Source organism: Corvus kubaryi, unplaced genomic scaffold (genome assembly GCF_017639235.1).
Source record: "Corvus kubaryi isolate FWS band 111438036 unplaced genomic scaffold, C.kubaryi_AGA036_p1.0 37334, whole genome shotgun sequence".
NCBI classification, from domain to species: Eukaryota; Metazoa; Chordata; class Aves; order Passeriformes; family Corvidae; genus Corvus; species Corvus kubaryi.
Window position 1 is genome coordinate 199250 of NW_024581108.1, and position 24105 is coordinate 223354.

Below are 24105 nucleotides of genomic sequence, written 5' to 3' on the forward strand. Positions count from 1 at the left end.
ATTTGTGTGGGGGTTAATTTCTCCAGCTAGTTTACCTTCAAACCAGCACAGGTTCACATACAGGGGAGAGACAAAAGCTGAACTTTTGTACAGTAAAAAGGCATCGTTTGAAACCTTTTTCCTCTCACCCTTTTTGGGCGCTTCACTGATTCAATAGAGAGATTAGAGGCTCAATTCTGAAAAGACACTCAGGGTACCCATCCCACGGCTCTCCTCTAAGAGACCTCAAATCATACCACAAGGGTTGGAACCACAGTAGCTGGCAGGACACAGCCCTGCCCAAACCACCAGCTGGTTGAAATTCAAATCACACATATACATATATATATAAAATACATATATATGCACACATAGAGATGTATATAAAAAGCTGGAATCATCGCTGTGAGCGATACAAAGGAAATACATGATACAAATCAAATGAAAAAATAAATATACTCTGTGCAAAGGTGGCATCTTGCAGGTCAAGCACTTTTTTTTGAAGCTCTTTGTAAATAAGGCAAAAACATTGTTTTCTGTATCACTTTTTCTCTTTCACCCACCAAACAGCTGCCACACCCACTGCTCCCTCCTCCTGGTCAGACTCCTAAGTACAGAGTGTAGGCTCTACATCACCATCCTTTACGCTACAATAACTGTTAACAGTTTGGTTTATTCAAAAAATGTAGAACTATTTAGAAAAAACACGGACATAAGGAACACTTCTACTTTTGTCCAGTGGTTCCCTGGAGTCTGACAACGTGGTCTCCCGCTGGGCACACTCACAGAAGTCCATTTTTATAATTCCATAGAAGGAGTTCACCGCCAAAGAGTTACATTGGATCTAGACCGTGCATACTAGAGCTGCAAAGAGGTCCAGTGTCAACAAGTCTCTTCAGTTTTTCTAAGAATGAGAAGCCAGGGGACTCCCTCCCTCTGGAAGCTTACCATATATGGGATTCACAGTGTGTCATTTTGATAACCCCCACGCCTCCACCCAGCCGCCGGTAGTTCATCCCGCCGTACAACCTATGGAGACAACATTCCAGCGTCACACACTGGATCACATCCTCCATGAGGACACCAACCCTTTGGAGCACACTTGGGAGGTGCCATGGGGACTGAACCAGGCCACGTAAGCACAACTAGACCATTATTAATGCCTGCTTAAAGTGGGCTGTGAAGAAGAAGTTGTGTAGCACCCATCTCACACACTTCAGAAGTTAACAGCTGTATTTGCTCATGCCTTTCTCTCTCAGAACAGAAACTGCTGCTTTTTTGTAGATGCTAAAAAAGCTGGCAGAGAAATTTTCCTACTTTTTACAGCTGCTTGTGAAAGTCTCCTTTCTCACACAAGCTAGCTGAAAACAGTGTAGACGGTTTTGTAAACCAAGACTTTATCTCACAGGTGCAAACTTGTTATGCACAGTCCTGTTTTCCACACTGGGAAAAATATTTTGAAATGAGTGTCGTACCCATTCAGCCAATCACTCTGGGAGGTGGATGGTCAAGCACCCAATAATATTATACCACTCTTGCAAACAAAGCTATATAAACGAGTCTGTAATTAATTAAATAATCCCATTCTATCCTGTACTTGACTTCTGTGTCGTTCATCTTGCCGTCCCTGTGGACAACAGCGACACTTGTTTTGACACCAAATTTCTGTTACTCAAATAAATACTTCCTTCTCCCTCTCTGGTAATGTGCAAGATAGAAAAATACTTTGTAGGCTGTAGCTGACCTTAGGCTACATTTTGGGTAACACATGACTAGGCTTAGTCCTCACAATTCAACTAATTTAATTTATATTTCTAAACCCCTACATTCAGCTGATACAACCAAGATATGACACATCCCAAGCACCATCTGTTGACTGCAGTGGTGTCTGCATTTCATAGGGATATTGGATCCCTACATACTCCAGCTGCATATTCCCCTCTGTGCCACTGGAGTCTGCTGGCAGAAATAGGAGAAGCAAGTTCTCCAAACAGCTTCTACCAGTGCGATTTGTTAAAGCCAAATTGCATCGGAATAGTTTCTCAGTCAAGCTGCACAAATAAAAAATATCTTCATGGGGCAAGAAACAAAAGAAAGGGAAGACCACAGAAGCTGGTCAGCTGTATTGAATTCAGTGGAGAAAAAAACCACAAGCTAACAATACTTTGAATAATCTCCCAAACTGTATGAATGTCTGCCAGGCAGTAACTCCTAACTCTGGACATCCCATTACTGTCACAGGGAGTAGCTGAAACCACTGCACTTAGGAATCTGATGTATGTACTATTCTCTACTCAGCTGGTTTCCTCAGCAGTTCAAAAGATCCTGTGGATCCATAGCTCACCAAACAAGGTGAGCTATGCTGCTCATGACAGCTTTTTTTAATCAGTGAAGGGTTAAACTACTACTATCACTAGTAAGAATAAGGACATTAATTTCTTTCTATTCCCCTTGCCAGATGACCACAGAAGCAAGAATAGCCATAGGAGCTTGATACTTTATGCTAATTACATTTGGGAATAAATACACAAGCAATTGTTTTTAAGTATAGTTATGACTAGAAAGGCTATTTTCCCTCTTTCTTTTCTGCTCAGTATATATTTTGATCAGCAATTTCATATTATTTGTCTCAGCTTGGACATTCTTCCAGTGGCTGAATCTTGCTGATTTTAAGAGGAATAACATCATATGCTTGAAGTGTTTCAGCTCTGCCAAAAGGATTCAGGAATCATTGCCTCAGCTTGAAATCAAGAAGTGAACAGGCCAAATTCTACATGGTGGCTGTGAGTTCCTTCTGCTAAGGACAAGCTCAGTTTTATTGGGAAGCAGGAGAGACTCAGCCCAAAAAGAACAGAAGTGGAATACTGAGATATTTTTCAAGATGTGATTCTTTCTTATACTTTCATGCAAGGCAACAAGCCACAAAGTGAGCACTGTGATGATTCCACCCTACCCGAGTTCTCTGTTATGGTGTGTACCACATTCCTAATTTGCCTGGGACAGCTCCAGCTAGATTCCACTATTTGATTGTCTCCCAAATTCAAATTACCTCCATGTGTTAGCATCTGGATCAAACACCTCAATGGTCTTCAGGTACGTTGTGCCATCAAAGCCCCCCACTGCCATTAGCTGTCCATTCACCACGGCCAGGCCAACCTGCAAAACAGCCATCAAACAGTAGCTACTTAGCTGGGATGTCCTGAAAAAAAGGGTTATAATGAAAACGTTAATAAAAGGATTTAATAACCATGTTTGGTGAAAGGCAGTCTGCAGGAGAGGGTTGGGGTTTTTTTTCTTTAGGGCATGGCACAAATAAAATACCCTAAAAAATGAACCATGGAAGGTTAAATATGTATCTCAGAATAGAGAATTACCTTATTGCCAGCTAGAAGAAGTAGAACCATTTGAATGATGATAAATACATGAGAATCTAAACCTTTTTCATACAAAAACTTATGCTCTGGACTGAAATTCTTACCCAAGTGTGACATGTATGCACCAGAATATCTACCAGCCCACAATATTTGGCTAAAGTAGCAGAACCACAGGTAAGCCCCTGGTCCCAAACCTCTCAGGCTGGGGCTTGGACCATCTGTAAGCACCTTGGCCTCCAGACTTTCTATTTAGCCTTTCTGCAGAAGCACAAAAACACTGGAACATCAAAACCATGATCACTTCCAGTGGTAAACATGGAGTATAACAGAGAAAAGTGAAGGTACACAATGTAAAATTGTCCTTGTTTTGGCTTTGAGGAAATCGGAAGATGCAGAAGAGCTGCAGATACAGCTGCATGTGTTTAGCAGTTTCTACAGAAAGCAAATACAGAAATAGCTTATAAAAGGTCAATGTCTAATCAGAAACTGAAGTGGACAGTGTTGGACAGCATACTCTGTGCTCGGAGAACGGAAATAAATACGTGCTCTCTGCCTCCAATACCAGTAGTTGCTCAAACTGCGATTCATACTTGCCTCACCAGACACTGAAACACTAACACAGATAGAATTAATCCTCTCTTCACTACATAATCTAATATCCAATGATAAACATTCATATAATTTGCATCTGTCCAAACATCATGACACCTGAAAACACTGTAGTAATCTGCTGTTCACAAGAAACCACCACGATCAGCAGTTGATGGGAACATGCTGCCACTCACAGGATTCACTGAGGAGCGGTAACAGCCTAAGTGAAAGCCCAGGAACCCTGTTCCCACACACACCTCAAGGCAATGTTTGCTGGAAATATGTATCTAAACACACACCCAGTTTCCCAGCTTTTTCCTCTGAGCAAGTGGGTGTTTTCACCTCCAAATTCATCCAGAGAGATCCAGGTACTAATTTTGATAGCATTCTTTAATGGTATCTCACACCAAATACGGCTATGTCACCTAAAAGCTCCTTTGCTTCAGGCTTAGTTGACTGCATGTAAGAGGCCAAAAATATTTAAAACACTCTCAAATGACTCATTTCCCCATCCTAAACACCTGTCTGTGGCATGGCTTGACTATCTCTTCATCCTCTACTCTCCAGTCGTGCTGGAGAGTTTTTGCAAACTTTTTTCCCTCACAGTAAAGAGGTGAAGATGCAGAGAAAGCAGGAGAGCCTTATGAGGAGACTGACACTTCATCCTGTGCTCTCCCCACAACAAAACTGACACTGCCCTGTGGCCTAACCACAAGACTGCAATGACACCCTGCCCTGTGCTTTCCCCACAAGCAGACTGACACTCCACCCTGTGCTCTCCCCACACGGTAATGCGTGGCATGGACAAGCCCATCAAGCTCCACTCACTCCACTCCGCCGGGACGTCATGGCGACCACGGGAGACCACTGGTTGGTGCGTGGGTTGTACCTCTCAGCACTGCTGAGCTCTGTGGTGTCATCCCTGCCTCCCACAGCATAGATCATGTCCTGGTACACGGCACAGCCCAGATGCTTTCTCCTCGTGCCCATGGGGGCAATCGTGTGCCAGCGGTTCTCCTGGGGGTTGTAGCGTTCCACTGTAGAGGAAAGGAAGGTCTTTGGTCAACAGGGTTGGCAGGCAGTGGGTACAGCGCTTTTGAACCCAACTACCACACACCAAAAATGCCATGACCCTGTTTGCTCTCTCTATCCTTCTAAAGAACTCTTGCTAGTCTCTCTCCTGTCTTCAGCCCTACACAATCAATCACATTCAGATCTACACTCAAGAGGGAGCTGGCAATGCTACAAATTGACCTGCAGCAGTTTTACCTTTGGCACTTTCCTTCCTACAGCAGAAAATGGCTGCTGCAGGAATTTAAAAAAAAAAAAAAAAAAGTGTTTGCAACTGCTATGCAAACAATCAAAGCCTCATATTCAGGACATACTGCCAAACACAGCACTGTGAAAGTAAAAATATGACACGCAACCAGGTAATAGGGGCTCACAAACCTGGAGAGTGAATTATTGTACGGCAAAACAATATTTAAAGAAGCAAAAATCTCCACAAACTGATCACTAAGATATTCAACAGCCATCTGGGGACATGAAGGACTCCCCAGTACCAGGACGAGCGCTGACTGGGATTAAGGGACAGCAAAAGGCATACCAGTATTGAGAGGAGATGTTCCATCAGAGCCTCCCACAGCATAGAGGAAGCCTCCCAGCACAGCCACCGCCACTCCCAGGCGCCTGGTGCTCATGGAAGCCACTCGAGTCCATTTGTTTTCTTTCGGATCATACCTGGCAAAATAATAAACACCAGAGCTTGTTGAAGTGCTGACATCTTCACAAAGGGGCAGGAATACTGACTTTATTCTCTCCAAACAAAAATCCCTGTAAGATTTATACAGTTCCTATCTTCTCTCCAGCTTGTCTGCATCAGCTGCACCCTCTAAGAGACCTTCTTTCTCACTGTGCCCCACTTTTTTTTTTCTTTTTGTAATTAAAAACTACCTTTCCACGATGTTGAGACAAGAGACACCATCTTGGCCACCCACAGCATAGAGGTAACCTCCAAGAACTGCTACCCCAACACTGGTCCTGCAGGTGCTGGTGGGAGCCACATCACTGCTCCACTGATTGGTCTTTGGATCATACCTGGAAAAACACACCAAACAGCACAAATTACCTGCCTAGGTCTGCTTCAGACTCTCCCATGCTTGGGAGCTACTAAGGCTGTGAAACTTGCCTATCCTGAGCTTCAACTGCAACACAGCTCTTTTTAAGTTGGATAAAAGCCCTGAGGTGATATAATGCATCCAGTACATGTTACTCCAGGTATGTTCAAACTGCAGGTTGGAATGAATCAAGCTGAAGATCAAAGGCTCAGGTTCCTGAGAGAGACTGGCTGGCATGTGGTAACTTGCAGCAAAGAGCAGCAGCCAGAGTTAACTCTGCTCTGTTCCCTGCAGTTCATACAGGAACTCAGCCAGCACTGGGACCCACACTTCCAGATAAAATATGAAGGAACCAAATGGACTTGGGAATCCAGAGACAAAGAAATACGTGCATAGCAAGGAAGTGCAGGACATGGGAGATATAAGGCTAGGCTCATAATTTGTGAAGTTGGAAGCATTCAAGGAGAGAGGTGGGAAGAAGGGGAGTCTTGAGATGGGAGGAGGTATTTGTACAGCTCATTGGATTTGTTACAGGGCCAGGATTTAGAGCAGTAGGAGAGCTTGAGTCATGTGGCTTTCAGGCATGGGAATTGCCCTATGCAGCTCCCAGAAACAGGAAGCTTGGTAAAACTTGTTTGACTTTAATCTTTCACATGCCTAAAACTGACCTATTTTCCTTCTTCTAATGTTCCTTAATTCTCCAGTTGCCACTTCACAATAAAATTCCAGGATCTTTCCCTCAGCATCTAAGAAATGCTCACTGTAACCTCACCTTCCTCAACAACGCTAAAAACAAACCCACAATTGCAAAGAAGGTTAACCAGGATCACCACTCCTCCCACCAATTACATCCAGACCCATCTCCTAGAGATTCCTTCCTTATACCAGAGGCTTTGGCTCGTCCCATTAAGCTCAGGATAAAGTGACACAAAGTGTTTTGCACCAGGGGTGTGCAAGGGAGGAGGAAATGAGAACACACTCGGCAAAATGAACTCATTCCTAAGAGGCTGCACCCAGGTTTAAACATTCAGAGCTAAAGTTCTGCACAGGGGCCTTATGGAGACCTACCTTTCTACACTGTTAAGGTAAGAGGAGCCATCATGGCCTCCCACAGCATAGAGGAGGTCATCCAGGACGCTGACCCCGACGCCACAGCGCCTCTTGCTCATGGAAGCCACCATCCTCCACTCGTTAGTCTGGGGGTCATAGCGCTCCACGCTGGAAATCGCGTCCCCGCTGCACCAGCCCCCCACTACAGCCAAACACAAAAAACAGGGTCACAAAAATACTCACCAAGCTCACATACTGTGTGTGCTCCTGGCACAAATCACTCTTGCAGCCTTAACCCATCTGTAAGTCACTCCTTCTGAGGTTTGTAATTACAAAACAGAATGAGATTTTCAAGAGCGTTAACTGAAGTTTGGAAATACTGTGGCATACACAGCACCAAAGAAATCACGCAAGTAGGGAAGTGTAAGTTAATTCAAACTTTCAAATATTAATGCACAGGTCACATCAGAAATAGGTTGTGAATACCGGCTTTACGGGAACACCACCACCACAAAATCCTGCCTGGAGTCTCCTGGCCTAAGCTGGCAGGAAAAATACATAGAATCAGAACATCCTGAGTTGGAAGGATCAAAGTCCAGCTCCTGGCCCTGCATAGCAAAGCCCCAAGAATCCCACCATGTGCCTGCGAGTATTGTCCAAATGCTTCTTGAGCTCTGTCAGGCTTGGTGCTGTGACCACTGCCCTGGGGAGTCAGTTCCAATGCCAGATTCTGCTCTGGTTGAAGAGCCTTTACCTAATATCCAACTTAAGCCTCCCTGACACAGCTTCAGGCCATTCCCTCAGGTTCTATTGCTGGTTACCAGAGAGCCGAGATCAGTGTCAGCCCCTCCTCTCCCCCTCACAAGGAAGTCGTAAACTGTGATGAGCTCTCCTCTCAGTCTCTTCTTCAGGCAGAACAGACCAAGTGACCTCAGCCACTCCTCATATGACCCTCTAGACCCTCCACCATCTCCTGCTGACACCACACACACACCTGCAGAAACACACACCTGCAAAGAGTACCTCTCCACAGCGGATGGGTTTGCGTGGCCTTGTTCGCGGTCCCTGCATCAGTGGCCGCTCTTGGGGCAGCAGCAGGTAGTTTTTGGCTTCATCCACCAGATCCCTATGCAAGACAGGAAAATATTAACCCTCAGAGCTCAGTCTCAGGAGAAGGGGCGAATCAGAACTGATGGGAAGAACAGCCAGCACTAGTCATGCACCTCAGGTATTCACAAGTCACATGAGAACAGCATAAACAGCTCCAGTTAAACGTAGACTGACACCTAAATAGTCATCGGTTTACAAGCCACTGACACAGTGACAGAAGCAAATCAGTACCAGTATTTGGCCAGAGTTAATAACAGATACAGCTTGCTATAAAAAGACTGATAAAAAAAACTGTGACAAGAGATTTGTCAGGCTTACTGTGCAGAAAAGAAACACCCAATCTGCCTCAATCTAAAACTTAACAGTCAGTGATTTTGCCTCACAACAGAACAGGAGTTGGAAAGCACACAAATACGTAATACACACATGACCAACAGATGGAGATAGTACCCTTCTGATGAAAATTTTCTCCATCAGTTCTGGCCAGCTCACACTGTCCATCCATTCATTACTTGCCACCTGGACTAATTCTAATACTCCAAACCCTTGAATAAAACAAAAAAGAACAAAAAAGTCCTCCTTCCCTCTATGAATGTGGAATTCCCCCAGCATGAATGCTTATTCAGGAAGAGAACAATTTAGCCTATGCCCTGAACTTCTTTACAATATGCACAAGATAAATCATGTGCTTTGTGGATGATACAGAACTCTGTAGAACCAGAAAGGTGAGACTCATATCATAAGAGGAGAAAATGATAACTTCCCTGAGTTATCCGTGTGGGAAAGAGCAGACTCTAATCCCAGACTCCAATTCAGTTATCAAAGTGCAGACATTCTACACAGAAAAGCTACTTTAGATCCCACTGAGATCACCATGAAAGACATGCAAGAGCTAACCTACAATAAAAAGCCATGACTAGATGGGGAAAAAAAAAGGCAAAATGAAAAACAATACACTGAAAGGTTTTTTACCAACAGTCAAACTGCACACTCAAAGTTTGCTATTACACTGAAAACTTGAAAGAACAAAACCACTTCCAGGGCATGCCAGTGACTATTATGCAAATAGAAAACAAGTGTTCTTGCTTCTCCTATCCTCCCAGTTGCCAAAGATGAAATTGTGAGGCATCACCCATTTACCAGTGACAAATGAGCACAGTTTCAGAGGACAACATTATCTAATTCTGTAGATGGCTGAGGAGATTTACCTGCATTCCTCATCACTCTTAATGAGTGGATCAGAACCCACTGTACCCACAAGAAACTTGGGACTCAGCAGGGGCAGACGGACATGCTGCAGGACCTAAAACACAAACCAAAACATCTATGGTAAACCACAGACACCCACAGAGATGCAGGCAGCCAAATGGAAAACAACAGAATTTTAGTTAAATGCAGCTTGTCTCACAGCACATTTGTCTTTTCAATATCCCAGTTTAGATACCCAGAAGAAAATCAGTCTTTGAAAAGGGACAATCTACTGGCTCTACTAACAGCTGAAAACAAGGTCACAGCTGGAAACCTTTAGAAAATTACAGATGTCAACACATCTGCCAGAACACTAATTAAGTTAGTGGTTTTATCAACCACTTAGCTCTCTTAAACCTGAGTGGTATTGCAGAGTAAATGAACAATAAGAAACAACATGTCTTTCACAAGGGTTTAGAACTGTTATAAAAGCATAAAAGCTGCCTGGAGAAGAGCAGGTTTTTCCAGTTTGGTTTGCTTACTTAAAACCATCTTCAAAAGCTTTCCAGTAAATAAAGTTGCATTTAATGTCTCTTTCCACAGCAGAAACACTGAGGCAGGCAGACGCTCACCTCTTTTGATCAGCCAGCCCGAGACTTCAGAGGCTTTGGGGCTGACAGCTTTGTCAGAATGGGTTCTGCTCTGTGAAATGCCTTGGCTTCGATGAAGCATCACATTCCAGCAAAACCATTCTGACAAGCTCCACTGTAACATCATGAGAGCTGAGGCACAAATCAAGCAGCAGAGCTTAAAGAAGCACTGCAAAGCAAGACAAGCTTTTTCTTCTCCACTGTGGTTTTGATATGACTCTCAAAGCGGTGCAGGCAAGCTTGTCTGGACAGACTGCTTGAGTGAGCTCGTTTGGCAAGTCCTACCTGGGAACAATCCAACAAAGCCCCTAATGAAGGCTGTGGCCAGTGCAGCTTCCAGCCTAGATGAAGGGACAGTGCAAGCCACCTAGTACAGGTGGGAGTCAGAGAGAATTTTGGTGGCTTTACACCATTCAGAAGTGCTGTGGCACCACCCTACCATCCCTCATTCTTCTCCCTGGATAAAGCAGCCTGTGGCCAAGATTACCTGTGACAGCTGGGGTCTTCTCTCCTGAATGCTGTATTTCACCCAGGCCATCACAGCGTTGAACACTTGCTCTTCACTGCGCACGTTTAACTCATCACTGGATATGATGTCTATGAGCTGGTTGGCAGGAAGCAGCATGAACTCCTCACTCTCCATCACCTGGGAAAGGCAGAGGAAAAAGGAAGAGAGTAAGGACAAAATATCAGAGCCACACACCACTCCAGCACTTCATGGACTGACCCAGTAAAAAGCCAAATCCCCGTCAGTTCCAACACCAACACACATGAAGGGTTTGCTGCACGGGGCAGAGTGCAGCCCCCAGCAACACAACAAGACATTTCTAGATGGGCATGCAAGTGACAGGGAATTTTACACCCTTTAACTTTTAAAGGGTTAAACCACAAAAGACACTGATCAGGTTTCAAAATTCAGGAAAAACAAAGCCTTTCTTTAAAATCAGTCTCCTCATTTGCTGTGTCTAATACATAAAGCAGAAATAAAACTGCAATAAATCCATGACTAAAAAGCAGCACTGGAGTACAGAGATTCACAAGGAAACCAAAACAGACCACAGAAATAAGAGTCTCAAACAAGTTAACAGAGGCATTGCAGAGAAAACAAAGCCTGATTTGTGGCAGAACAGAAAATATTTCAGGAGATTCATCTGATCCTGCCTCTTTCATTTGCTCTAAATATACACATGAAGTATGCAATAGTCAAGATGAACTAAAGAGGGAATCAGAGCCTCCAGAGCCCCTAAGGACTGATCTCTTGTGAAAGTCAAGCCACTGACAAAAACATTAATTCCTTCAAGGCATCCAAGACAGCAATCAAGTTTCTCAGGACACCTTGGCTGCTGCTGGAGGACTTCTCACACAGCATGAGGCAGTCAGACTGCCCTGGGAGCTCACACACCACCACAGCTCCTGCACAGACATCAGTTAAGATGGGAAGGGTGCAAGAATCAAAATTTAAACTTAAGAAATGGCCTGACTGATAACTGCCAGCTCACCTTCCCTACAAGCATCCCCAGTCTGTAGCCTGCAATTTCCAAAAGGTTGAGGGACAGAAAATAACTGAATGTTGGCTTATCCTTATCACCTGCGACCACATTAGAATTCCATGACTTATTTCATGATTTGCTGCATAAATTAAAGAAAAACACTCTTTGACATGATCATCTCAACAGCAGTCAGCTATGCAGTCCTTTAAATTACCTGAAGAAGTTATTTAAGAGCACTGAACAAATATGTAGGGATTGCAAAGTTATTGACAACAGAAAATACTGTTAAAAAATAACAGAGCAGATAATGAGATCAGTTACCAGACTTGGTTCTTGGGTCCCCTGAGCTTTCAGGGACAGTAAAGGCCACAACAAGGTTGGCCCACACACCCCTTCAGCCTTCAAGTAGGAACTGGGTTGGTCATTAAAGATCTTCACCAGTTTTTTTCCATAGTTGCCCTCCCTCCTACAAAGACAAGCTTATGCGTAAACTTTAGTCTGACAGTTTACAAATGCAGCTGCAGAGCCTGAAAACAGTTGTGGAAATTCCTGAGTTAAAGATGCTCATCCAGTCTCTCCCTTTGACCCTCAGGACACCCAGTTGAATTGATGGCCTCACAAAATTCAAAGCACTCGAAGTACCTCTTAAACCAAATTATTACTACTATGCAACTTGGTAGTTTACATGGTAAAACAAATCATTATTTAAAATCCTTTGGCTTATTTTGGCTTAATTATCAGGACACTCCTAATTAACCGACTAATATTAATGAACTATTTGACTGACTTGCTAAGCAGACAAGAATTGGCTGGATTTCATTTCCTCTGCAGCATTCCTGTACATCAGTGCTTTTACAAACAGAGAGAATTAATGTCAGACTATACAATGCAGAGTGCAATTTCTGTCTGTTGATAAAAGCACAAGTTATCCACCCATAAATATAATTTTTCCCTTCACACAAATGTCAAGAGACCAAAAAAAAATTAAATACAAACGCTGCTCTTGTACAATGGAGTTGTTAACAGAACCATTTCACATACATGCACAAGATCCACTAGGATTGGGAGGAACGGAAAAAAATGGAAAAACATTTAACCAAGAAGTTAATGCTGTAATGCACCAATACACATAAAAATTATTAGAAGTAGAGGTTAGCACAGCAGAGGACATGGAACAATTCAAACTGCATTCAAAGTAGCTGCATGGGTTGGCCTGGTGCCTACTGCTTAATATTTCATGTTGCCATCCAGGAAATTCCCAGCTCACGTTCCTTTCTGCCAGCTTGGAGGAACGATGACCACACAGCCTCCACACAAGAAGGCAAATTTTTTATCAGTTTTCAACCTCCACAGTGGAGGATGGTTAAATAGACAAGTCCCTGGCTTCCCCCAGGGACCACCAATCCAGTCTCCAGGTAGAAAATATTGTCAGAATGGAATACAATCCCAACCAGCAGCATCACTGACGTCTGCAGAGAAACAGTAGAAGCAAAAGAAGTTATTATTAAGGATGAAGAGCTGCAAAACTTCTGGGACACTGAAATGGACACCAAAACCTGCCCAGGCCAAAGAAATAGTGCTCTAATCTAAGCCTCTGTTTTCCAGAGGCTGTGGTTAAGTTAAGTAAATTATAATTTGCTTCATCTTTGAGAAGGAGTGTTCTCTTTTGCCTTCATGTGCTTTAACAGGGATAAGGAAGACAGAAAGCTGTCTTCAAGGTGCTGCAAAAGAAAAGAAGTCCATAGCAAGCAGCTCTTTAACAGTCAGCTGCATGTATTAATGCTAAAACATTTTAAAACAAAACTGTCAGGCTGCTAAAATGTTATTTAGAGGCTTGTAAGCACGCCCTACTCATGTAATAAGATCTAATAACTAGTAAAACAACCAAGCACTGAAAATAAACAACTATCTGGATAGCATCTTGCTCCCTCAAAAAAACCCAGACGCGCAGAGCAAGCACAAAGCACATGAAGTGGCCAGCTAAAATGTAGGGATTTGGGAAACCACCAAGTTCTACAAAAAACAAACTCATCTTAAACAGCAAATTCTATTTGGTTAGAAAAAATGTATTTAATTTCAGCTTATGAGTAAACTGATGATGTGTCCACAGTTAGATACCAAGAATCATCTTCACTGTGTCCAAGAGTCATGTTCTATTGTGTTGCTTTTGCTCAGATTTTAATTAAGTACTACCTGACTGAAACAAATACTATTCTAATCTGCTTCTTGCATGTCAGAAGGGGGAAAAAAAAAAAAAAAAAAAAAAAAAAAAAGAGACCAGCTGCCATCACTCACAGCACCTCCATACTGCTGCTTCTCTGGGGAAGCTAAATTAGCACCAGGGGTTCCTGGAGTTCCTCCCTTTGGAAAGGATCTCCCTGTGAAGCTGGTGGGAAGAGGAGATTTCTCTGCAGTAGGCTACCTGTTCCAAGGCAGAGCAGAGTGCAGTTTCTGCAAGAGGCAAGAGAAGACTCACTCTAGCAGGGGACCAGACCTTCACACTGAGCATGCTCCTACATACCTCCCACACAGCAGCTGCTTCCAAAATACACACAAATTCCTGCCCTTCCAAGCAAGGCTCAGGAAAGACATTATTTAAAAGGGTTGAGCTCCTTCCTGCAAGAGTTCAGTCAAGACCCACTCTTCTCTGACTACTGCTCACACAATCCTTAATTATTATGCTGATCCTTCTCTGTACCAGCTGCTGGCATTTTTTCCCCCAAAAATCATCTAGGCAGAATTAACAAAGGATGAGAAACTTGAGTTTATAAAGGTCAGCTACAATATTACACATCTGAATTACTTTCAGACAACTTCTGCTGAATAATAGATGCAAAACCCTAGTTCTGCTACAACAAGGGATTTGAAGACTCCCCTGAGGCAGCCTCATGCTCCCCCAAACACCCGCTTCTCCAATTCCAGAGCTCAGCATTAAATATTTTTGGTTCTACTGATGTGCTGTCCTAACACCTGCCTCCCCTCCAACCATGTAGAATCCAGAATATTTCTGAAAGAGGAGTGGCATGTCATACCATTGTGCAGGCACAACAGATTCAATACCAAATCCAACTGCACCCACAACTTTGCCTCCCACATAGCACTCACCACACATCTTTCAGGGAACAAATGCTGTGGATCATATACAAACCACCAGTAAAACACAGTCCTGCCAGTAACTCTTTCCTCTTTCTTCCCCACGTAACATCTGGCACCCATCACTATCAGGGCACAGAGCAGGTGTAAAGGCAGGATTTGGAAAGGACAAAATGAGAGTTGCTCAAAGCTCTCACAGGCCATGTTGACACATTTTACATCCCAATTCCAGCACGCCAGCTTCTCACCTCCTGGAAGTTGTGCTGTGTGAATTTGTCAGCAATCCTCAGCAATTCACGGCAAGAGTGAGTGTCAGCAAAAGCCCGGATGCCCAGGCAATTGGAAGGGTCCAACTGTCTCTTGAGGAACTCACAGCAGGCCTCCTGGATCTCAGCCAGCTGGAGAAGGCAAGCAGCTGGCAACAAGGTCTGGACATTTCCCTCTTCCACAGTGATCTGCGAGGTGTAGGCAAAGTCGATGAGCAGCTCCATGGCCCGTTCATCGATGTCCCTGATCACGACCTCCGTCTGCCGCGACTCCGCCAGCTCCCCAGTGAACATGGCTCGGAAGTAGGGGCTGCAGGCTGACAGGATCACCCTGTGGGCGTAGATCTTCTTGGCCCCCACTACCAGCACCACATCGCAGAGTTCCCGGTGCTTTCGCAGCAGGTTGATGACCTCCAGGGTCTGCCGCGGGTGCTTGTCGGAGATGTAGGGCATGCGCGCGGGCTGCGGCACCCCTTCAGGCAGCTTGTTGGGATCTCCGAGGGTGCAGCGGCTGGTCACGTCCATTCCGGTCTCTCCTGGGCGAGTGCTGGTACACCTGCAGTGCAGGAGATAATAACACAGGACCATGGTCAGGGATCCCACCACCAGCTGCGCTCCAAAGCTCCACAGCTCGCACCTAGCACAAGCAGTGCCTGTAAGTCCATGCTGGGACATGAAAACAAGCACGTGACTGCATGAAAGAGGAATCCATCTCCAACCAAAGCTTGCTTAGAAGTAAACAAATGCCAACTTGCAGCAGGCTTCAATTTATTGCTACTTTTATATGCTTTCTATGACACACAGCCGTAATATCCAGCTACACATGCATATTTATGAGCTGAACCTCACCATAGCCTTGTGTGGTAAAAGAACATTATCCCCATTTCACAGAGTGACTCAAAGCACAGATTAGCTGACTTGCCTGCTGTCATGCACTGGAGTTTTCTTTGACAGAGCTGGAGATGAATTTCCACTGCAAAGAATTCCAGCTCCATGATTTAACCAAACTTCTCTGTTCTTCTACCTACGTTTTTAATGGGGCTACTCATCACTGTAACGTTGGAACACACTAAACTGTCACACAGACTTCAGGAGCTCAAGATGGCCTGCAAACTACCATGAGTATCTTTCAGGTTCACAGAATACCCATTTAATTATCACCTCTTCAGTTATTTTTGAGTTATAGAGGCTCCTAACTCAATCCACCTTCCCTGACACTCCTTCCCAAGGAAGGTTAATCTTCCGCAAGAAAGGCCATACTAAGGACTGAAGAACGCAAGTGAAACCAAACCAAACCGGAAAAAGTAAAAACAATCCAAGTATCCACCACTATCAACCTACCAAAAAAGGAAGAACATAAAGTCAGGAAGGTAACTCTAGAGGCAAAGAATCTCTTAATACATAAACTAAGTTACTGGCACAGAGAGAAAACATAGTATCTTCACAGTTCCACATGCAATTAAAGAAAAATCAGGAAACTGCTGCCTCTTCCCACATCAAAGGAAAACTATCATTTAGAGCAGTTAAAGCATATTGAGCAAAATATCAGAATACTGATGGTTTATGGCCATCAGAGATGTACTGAAAGACCCAAAACATGCTGTCCACTACCAGTTTTTCCCTGGTGCACTGGCATTTGTGAGCTGTCACTACCTCAATGTTCATACTAAGAGTGAAAAAAAAAAAAAGAAGTTTGGCTTTGCCATGGCTCAATGTAATTTGCAGCAGGCTTGAATGAAAGAATTAGAAAAAAAAAAGACCTCACATCTTTTCCCCTCATTATTACGTCAAATGCATTTTCTAAGCACTGGGAAACCAGTCTCTTTGCAGCAGTTCAAATTATTCACTTGCATCTTAGCCTGTTTTCCCATTCCCTCCACACCATCTCCTTGATGATCATATTCAGATGTTTTAGACCATTACCTCTTCCTCCTATCTTAAGTTACAAAGATCTAGCTGGGGCTCCCCTCTGGGTTTTGCTGCTTCCTACTGCTCAGCTTCTGCACCTTAAATGCTTTGGATTTTTATCCCTACTCCATCTTTTTTACATCCATCACCGTTCTGCTTTCCTGACACCTCTGATAAATCCTTCTGCTGTTACACTGCCTCTCACTCTCCTCCACCCACTCCTGTCCCTCACAACCTAAATTCACCTTTTTGGGGTTTGACAATCATTCTCAAAAGCTCTGCCAAGTTCCTCACAAACAATGCATAAACTAAGCTCCCCTTGCAGCAATACACACAAACCACAATTAATGGTACCCCTACAAAAACCTCAAGAAACCTTGGCTGAAGATTAATTTACCTAATTGACTTATTTTCATAGTCCTTAGCAGTCAAGGCCAGCTAGTAAGTAATTTAATCCCTCTACCAAGAGATGGAGAAAGGTGGTGACAAACATTCCCCTGCAGAGTTTGGCACTTACTAAGCAAGCTAAGTTGATTTTATTGTGCATTAGGTGCTCTGAACTATGTCAAACCAAGCCTTGGAAGGCAAAAAAGAACACAATAAGAGGTCTTTTAAGACACATGCTACTACAATTCTGGACAGTTTGATTTGACAAGGCTGTCAGTCAAAGCACAGAAGAAGTGTTCTTCAAATAAAAACCCATTTCACGTACCTACAGATCAGAAGAGCTGGAGCACATCCACGACAGGACATCCTTTTGGGAAGCACACAACCCCTCTGTGACACCTGTAGGTTTTCCTCAAAGATATCTCTCACTAAAAGCAGCCCTAAAGCAGATCACAGAGTGGCAAGAGTTCTAAGTACAGATAGATTAGATTAAGGCTGCCAGAAGGAATACACAATATTCCTCCCAACCTCACCATCCAAGACTCCCTGCCAACACAGGGCAATGGGATGTACCATTTTATGCCATGGGATTACTTAGCCAGATTTAGGCAATAACCCTAGACTTCCCTAGCCAGGGCAGATCAGGATTTTTCTGCCCAAATGAGGCACTGCTGAACACATCTTTAATTCACTGAAAAGGCGTCTGGTTAGCAAGAACTGGAGTCATTCCTGCATTGTTCCCATCAGCATTTATCGGAGAGCCTGCATCGTACCTAGCCTCCTTCCTCCTGGAGAGAAAGTGCTGGTTAATGATTAAAGAAGACTGAATGGATGGGAAAAAGAGTAACAACCAAACGAGCATTCCTGATTCACACAAAACTTATCTCTGGGTGATGCAGAAGCCAGTGATCAATTGGCTTAGGAATTTCCACCCAGATGCTTGATGTGAAGCTTGGTGGGTTGCTGCTACACACAGGCACAGAAGTGTGAATTTAAAGGACATGTCTGATGGCTTGTGTCTCCATGAGGATCATGATTCCACTGCATTATGTGTGCATTATGCATATATATGCATAGAGAATGAAGTGATGAGTCAGTAGCTTAGAGGTGTGAAATACAGAAGGCAGCACTTGATTCTCACATGGCAGGGGAGCTGCCTCCCCCCACATAGAGCTCAGAGCTGCTCCTGAATACCCAGGGTGATTAAGGAGGGCTGAGGATCCAGAGGAAATGTGTATGCTCAGATAAAACATTCACACCCAGCTATGCAGATATTCCAGGATTAGCTTCCATCAAAATGCAGGGCTGGGGAAATCGGCAAATACAATGGGATTAAGAAAGGACTGACAAAGGATCAGTTTTTGTATCACAATGCTGAGAAGTACAAATGGGAACACAGGCAGTCTGCAACACTAAGTCAGCTTAATAAACAGGCTGCTCTGCCTCCATTTTATTCTGCTGTGCCAGTGCCCAAAACTCCATTCATTAACAGGGGCATCTATGAGACATCCATCCTTACAGCAGCTCCTTCCAAAGTTCAAAAAAAATACCTAGTAACACACGCCTAAGGAAAATTCTCTCCCATAGAGCTGTCATAGGGCACCTTAACTTTCAAATCTGCATTTTTTTAAGATAATGTGTGTTTTAGCACAGGTTTACAAACAAAAAGCTTTAACACAGCTCAGCAGAAAACAACAGGCTGACCCAAGGCTTATGAAACACAAGTCTCAGGCTAAACACATCAACTGAAATCCTAGAATCATATATTGCTGGAGTGGATTTCATTAGCAAGAGATTTTGGTAGCAAATAAAAATAGCAAACCAAATTGGTAGTGATTTCTGCCAATGCCTTGATTTGAAATTAAGAAATATTTCCTATACTCATTATAGACCTGCAAGAACAAGGGCCATTGATTTGGCCCAGCCTTTGGCAACAGAAGTCGCCACCACAACATGCCAACCAAGTAAATGGAAATGCTTTACTGTGGCAATCAGCACTCTAGGAATTAAGTTACTAAAAGTCTGATTATCAGGAAAAATACCGCTGATTAATTTTCTTGCCTAGCAAGCAAGGTTTCAGTAAGCTTTCTCAACAGAGTTACGCAAACAAGCAGATAAACCTGACAAATACTATTTTACACAAAAGGAAAACAGCAAGGATCTGGTGTATTTGCCCCTATTTACATTGTTTAGTTTGATTTTCACTGACCAAGCCCAGAAAACTCAGTTTCACCCATGAGGATGCCCATACTCTGAAAGAGGAAGTCATCACTGGAGTTTTCCAAAACCATCCTGAGCCTTTTGTAGTTTGTTTTGGGCAAGAGGTATGTCCAAGTAGTTGGATAAGCTCCCGAGCTCACTATCAGGATCTGAAGCCTCCTTCCTCTGGCGGGGTCTGGCTGCTCAAGCCTGCTCTGATACAGCAGTGCTGTAACCTGAGAAAAGGCTGCCAGGAAAAGCCGGGTGAGAAAGAACTGAGAGAGCTTTCCCAATTTGTTTGGGAGCTGCTCAAGCCCTCATGCCTGAGCTATGTTAAAGACATGTCTGCACCTGACTGTGCACCCACCGATTCTGAGCTGACTTCCCTGCTTCCTTCCTCACCCCTACAGACCTGCTGAAGAGTACAGGACTCCTGACTGGCCCTGGCCATCAGATCTTCTCTGCCCTCCTTGTCTGGGTGCTGTGAGACCATGCTCTTCACTGAGAGGTCCCTGCTGCCTTGTTTTTCCCTTCAGCAAAGCCACATCCTCTTGCTTCTCCCTGACAGTGAGCAAGAACAGCCTGCCCCAACTACCCCTTCATTCCTAATGCAGAGTAAATCCTGTTTGCAGCAGGATACAGCAATGTGTATTCCCTACTATAATCTTGACAGGAATAGCTGGAATTCCTTGTCTGTTCAAGCTGTTCCTCCTCCCCTCTGAATGCTGTACACATTTGATACCATCTCACCGTGTTTATTAACCCACTACTGGCCAAGCCCCACTCCCCTCTTTGTGCAGGACCTACCACAACCCTCACGTGGGGTGGTAAATTGGCTTCAGAACCCTGAGTAAAAGGATAAAAGAAAGTGCTCTGCTATCTGCTTAGCTAGAGCTCATAGGAAGATCTGTGTCCAAAATCCAACCAGGAACCTTTTATCATTTTCTTCTAAGACAGGCAATAGGAGAACAAAACAAAAAAATTTAACAACCCACACTGAGGGCCTTAAAACAGGCAAGTGTATTCAAGAACTGAAGTCCACAGCGCACAGCAGAGATGTGCTTGTCAGGCTAGGCTGCAGCAATAATAAAAAACCTCTACTTCTTCAGCTCTGTGCTGCTGCCCACCACTAAAACTAAAACTGTCTGAGTGGCAGAGAGAACTTCCACAATACCAAGTCCAAGGCCACAAACCCACAAACAGACACACTAACTCCAGCATGTGAATTCTCTGCAACACACAGAAAACAGCAGGCATGGAAACGAGTTTAGAACCTCAATTTCCCCACTAGAAACACAAAAAGTAGGGAAGAAACAAGAACACAAGCCAAGCTACTCACCAATTTTACGTCATTTTGCAAAAACATCTTGATAAATGGAGCACAACATCAAAACCTGAAAAGCTGTCAGTTTATGTTGGTTAAGATTTAAACAACTTCCACTGAAGAAGACTATGGTGAAAGAGAGCTCATCTGCTAATTAATCCATCTTGGAGAAAAAGGAATTCACTGTAAAAGTCACATACAGCTCCTCATTGACCAAACGACATTTCTTATCTTGGCAAAAATGCAGCACAACACCTGGGCTAAGTGATGCCCCTATCATGTCCCAGGTTTACTCATTCCTGAACTGCAGCAGCAGCACCAGCCTTTTTTGCTGCGCTTGAGAAGTTTATTTAATTAAAACAACATCGTGCCATTCTTCAAGGGTTTACACAGAAGCCAGGCTAATGGTTTGTGTAGCCAAAAATGCTCTATATATTCATCTATGGTTAAAAGCCTTGCCTTCTCTTACACGAGTGTTTTACAGAATTACCCACAATAAAGTTTTCCTACTTTCAACATCCCAAAGAGCACAAACAGACCAATCATTCAGAGATTAAGAACTTCAGGCAACTTCGCTTCCACACAGCCTGTATCATGTACAGAAATATATCTGCTGCTAAATTTTGCCGTGGGATTGCCATCAAACAGGGAAAATTAACAAGAACTAGCAGGAAACCCTGTTTGCAAACCTGTCATCGTGCTGAATTACTGTTTTATTACTGAAAACCTTTTCTCTATATGAGATAGAATGTTTTTGACACAACCCCAGCAAGAACTCCCCTGAATTATACTTCAGCTGTCTTCAGCTCATTAGAACGAGGCAGCTGGCATCCATAATTAGAAAAGGAAATCTCCTTTTCACCCAAAACCTCACCAAATGTCTTTCTTTAAGGGAAAAATATTGCCCCTTGGAAATCAAGTTTAAATTTATTCTCGGGCAGTCTATTTTACACAGTTTGAATACCTAAGTAATTAAATATTGAATTTTAAATATGACAGTAAATGGGGGAAGTGGAAAAGGGGATGGAGAATTACAGTAACTTATCTTCCATACTCTTCCTGAAAGACATCTGGTCTTGTAAATATTGAAAACTAAATACATTTAAGAAAGGACTAAAGGGGAATGATTTATTTCCCAATTCCCCATAACCAGGCTTTTTAAAAAAAAATCCAAAAGCACACAACATTTTACAGTCCAGGCATGTACAAAACCAACTCATATGATTTATCCTATTTGGGGAAGAGAAGAACAATTGTTTTTGTGTCTTACCTGCGCATTGGCTTTCCGTCCATGCACTGTGAAGAGAAACCTTCACCCTACACTTCAAGACCTGATCCAAGAGAAAAAAAAAAGAGAAAAAAAGGTGATTTCTGAAGCAAGAGAACCTTCTTTCCCTTCTTCAGTCTCCCTCTAAGAGAACAGAGCTGCCCACAACCACATACTAATATGCCGTCAAGCTCTTACCCAGTTATAAATTCACAGCCCAGATTAACAACACCTGGATTGCAGAGGATAAAGCAGAAGAAAACAACAACATTAAAAATATTTTCACCACAGCTGCACAAAGATTCTTTAGCAAACAGAACACACACACTATAAAGTTAGCAAACTGCCTGCCTCCCTGAATCCTTAAAACTATTCTATCAAAGGAAAAAATATCTGAAGTAACAGGGTGCTCACTCTAGCTCCTTGCTTGGAGCCACGAGGTATCTCTCCCTCCCACATTTAGCAGAGATTTAAGGCAGGCTGGCACCTAATAAACAGCACAGCACTGCTCAACAGCTACACTGCAGAGCCAGAATTTGATAGAAGATAAAACTTCTGTCTGGAAATTGAAGATAACTGTGCCCCAGAGGTAAGAGGGATGCTAATAATGCTACTACATCTGCAAAGATGAACGATGCTGCCTGATGCTCACCACACCTCCACTCCAAATATTCATTTTCTGAGAGTAATAACAGCTGCAAACTGCACAGGCCTTTCACATTCAACCACTAAATTCTAATTCTAATGTAAATTAACCCTTTTTACAAGGGCATTGCTTGCCTAAATTTCATTTTCGATAGCTATTCACTTAGGATTACATTTAATTCATTTAATTTAATTATTCAAAGCAATAAGCCTAACTTTTTGTAAAAAAAAAAAAAAAAAATCTATTAAAAGAACAGAAAGGTGTTCTGCTTCCACACTGATAGTCACAGGCTTCTACCCCTCCAGAAATGGAGTGAGAAACGGGAAACCACTGAACTATGGGAAAAGCAATGACCAAATGAGAATGAAGTAAACCTTAAAATAAACACGCGCAGCATTTAAAAGAGAAAAAAATTAAATTTAGGAAGAATAAGATAATTTTTGGAAGACTGTCAGATGGGAGCCCTGCATCCAACATGAAGCAAAATATTTTTGGCACAATTTAAATTAAACTACAGAACGGTTATAGCTCTATTTGGCTACGTGAAGAAGAACCTTATTTTACATGCAACACTCTGTAGGAGCATTATCCCAGACACACAAGTGGAGCAGTTCGCCAGTTAATGAAGAATAAGCTCAGACTTGCTGTCTGCCACACTTGCAAATTGCTCAGATTCACAGCTCCCTGCAAATAAAGAAAGGCAATTTCTCCCGGTTAGGGCACCGCATACCAATTCCAATGCGAGCTCCAGCTGCCCAGCATGCTCCCGGGAAACCGCGCATCCCCGCATCCCGCCGCGGGGACCGCCAGCTGTCCCGCTGCAAGCCAGTAGCACGGAGCAGCCCCTCGGAGCACTTTGCACATGCAAGGGAACGTGGACAAGGCTATTCTTAGCCCCTTGATTGCATCAGATTTAATCCCCTTAAACCCACATTAAAAGCCGGGGAGGGGGGGAACACACACACACATCCACAGACACAAAATAAAGACATTTAAGCCGCGGTGCTCCGCGCTGTCCGCGGGGCAGCAACAGGCTGAGGCACGGCTCTCCCGGCAAAGCGTGGCCCTGGAGCCCGCGGCACAACTCGGCTCTCCCAGCGGCAGCTCCTGCGGGACGGGCACCGCTCCCCTTCTCACCCTGCCCCGAGCGCCGGGCCCGGCCCAAGAGCCACCCCGAGCCAAGCCGAGCCGAGCCGAGCCAAGGAGCCCACGCTGCCCCAGCCCGCCCGGGAGCGGAGGGCCCAGGCCACGGCAGTCCCGGGCAGGGCAGCGCTCCCCGGCCCGCCCCGCGCCCCCCGGCCGGCCCAGCGCCGGGCGGCCGCCCCGGCCTGCAGAGCCGCCTCACTCACGCCGGGCGCGGGCTCGTCACCACCGCCGAGCCGCGATCTCGGAGCACCGCCCGAGCGCGTCCTCAGCCGCCGGAAGAGGCCCGGCCCCCGCCAACCACCGCCAAGCCGCGCCCGCCC

General features: G+C 44.1%; 1 protein-coding gene across 14 annotated transcripts in view; it reads right to left on the reverse strand.

Annotated features, from left to right (window-relative positions):
- The window catches only part of KLHL20 (kelch like family member 20), a 25645-nt gene extending 1540 nt beyond the window's left edge, over positions 1 to 24105 (reverse strand). The window contains exons 1-16 of one of the 14 annotated variants that reach the window (XM_042029679.1): positions 23989 to 24074; positions 22192 to 23323; positions 21997 to 22057; positions 20742 to 20804; positions 19455 to 19649; positions 17529 to 17643; positions 14891 to 15464; positions 10547 to 10705; positions 9430 to 9524; positions 8122 to 8237; positions 7130 to 7313; positions 5898 to 6041; positions 5551 to 5684; positions 4773 to 4981; positions 3029 to 3135; positions 928 to 1008 (exon numbers count right to left, since the gene is read on the reverse strand). In XM_042029679.1, the coding sequence (XP_041885613.1) occupies positions 928 to 1008; positions 3029 to 3135; positions 4773 to 4981; positions 5551 to 5684; positions 5898 to 6041; positions 7130 to 7313; positions 8122 to 8237; positions 9430 to 9524; positions 10547 to 10705; positions 14891 to 15464; positions 17529 to 17643; positions 19455 to 19494 (1958 nt within the window). In that variant the 5' untranslated portion in view covers positions 19495 to 19649; positions 20742 to 20804; positions 21997 to 22057; positions 22192 to 23323; positions 23989 to 24074. The other 13 variants (XM_042029682.1, XM_042029680.1, XM_042029681.1 and 10 more) reach the window with 13 other exon arrangements.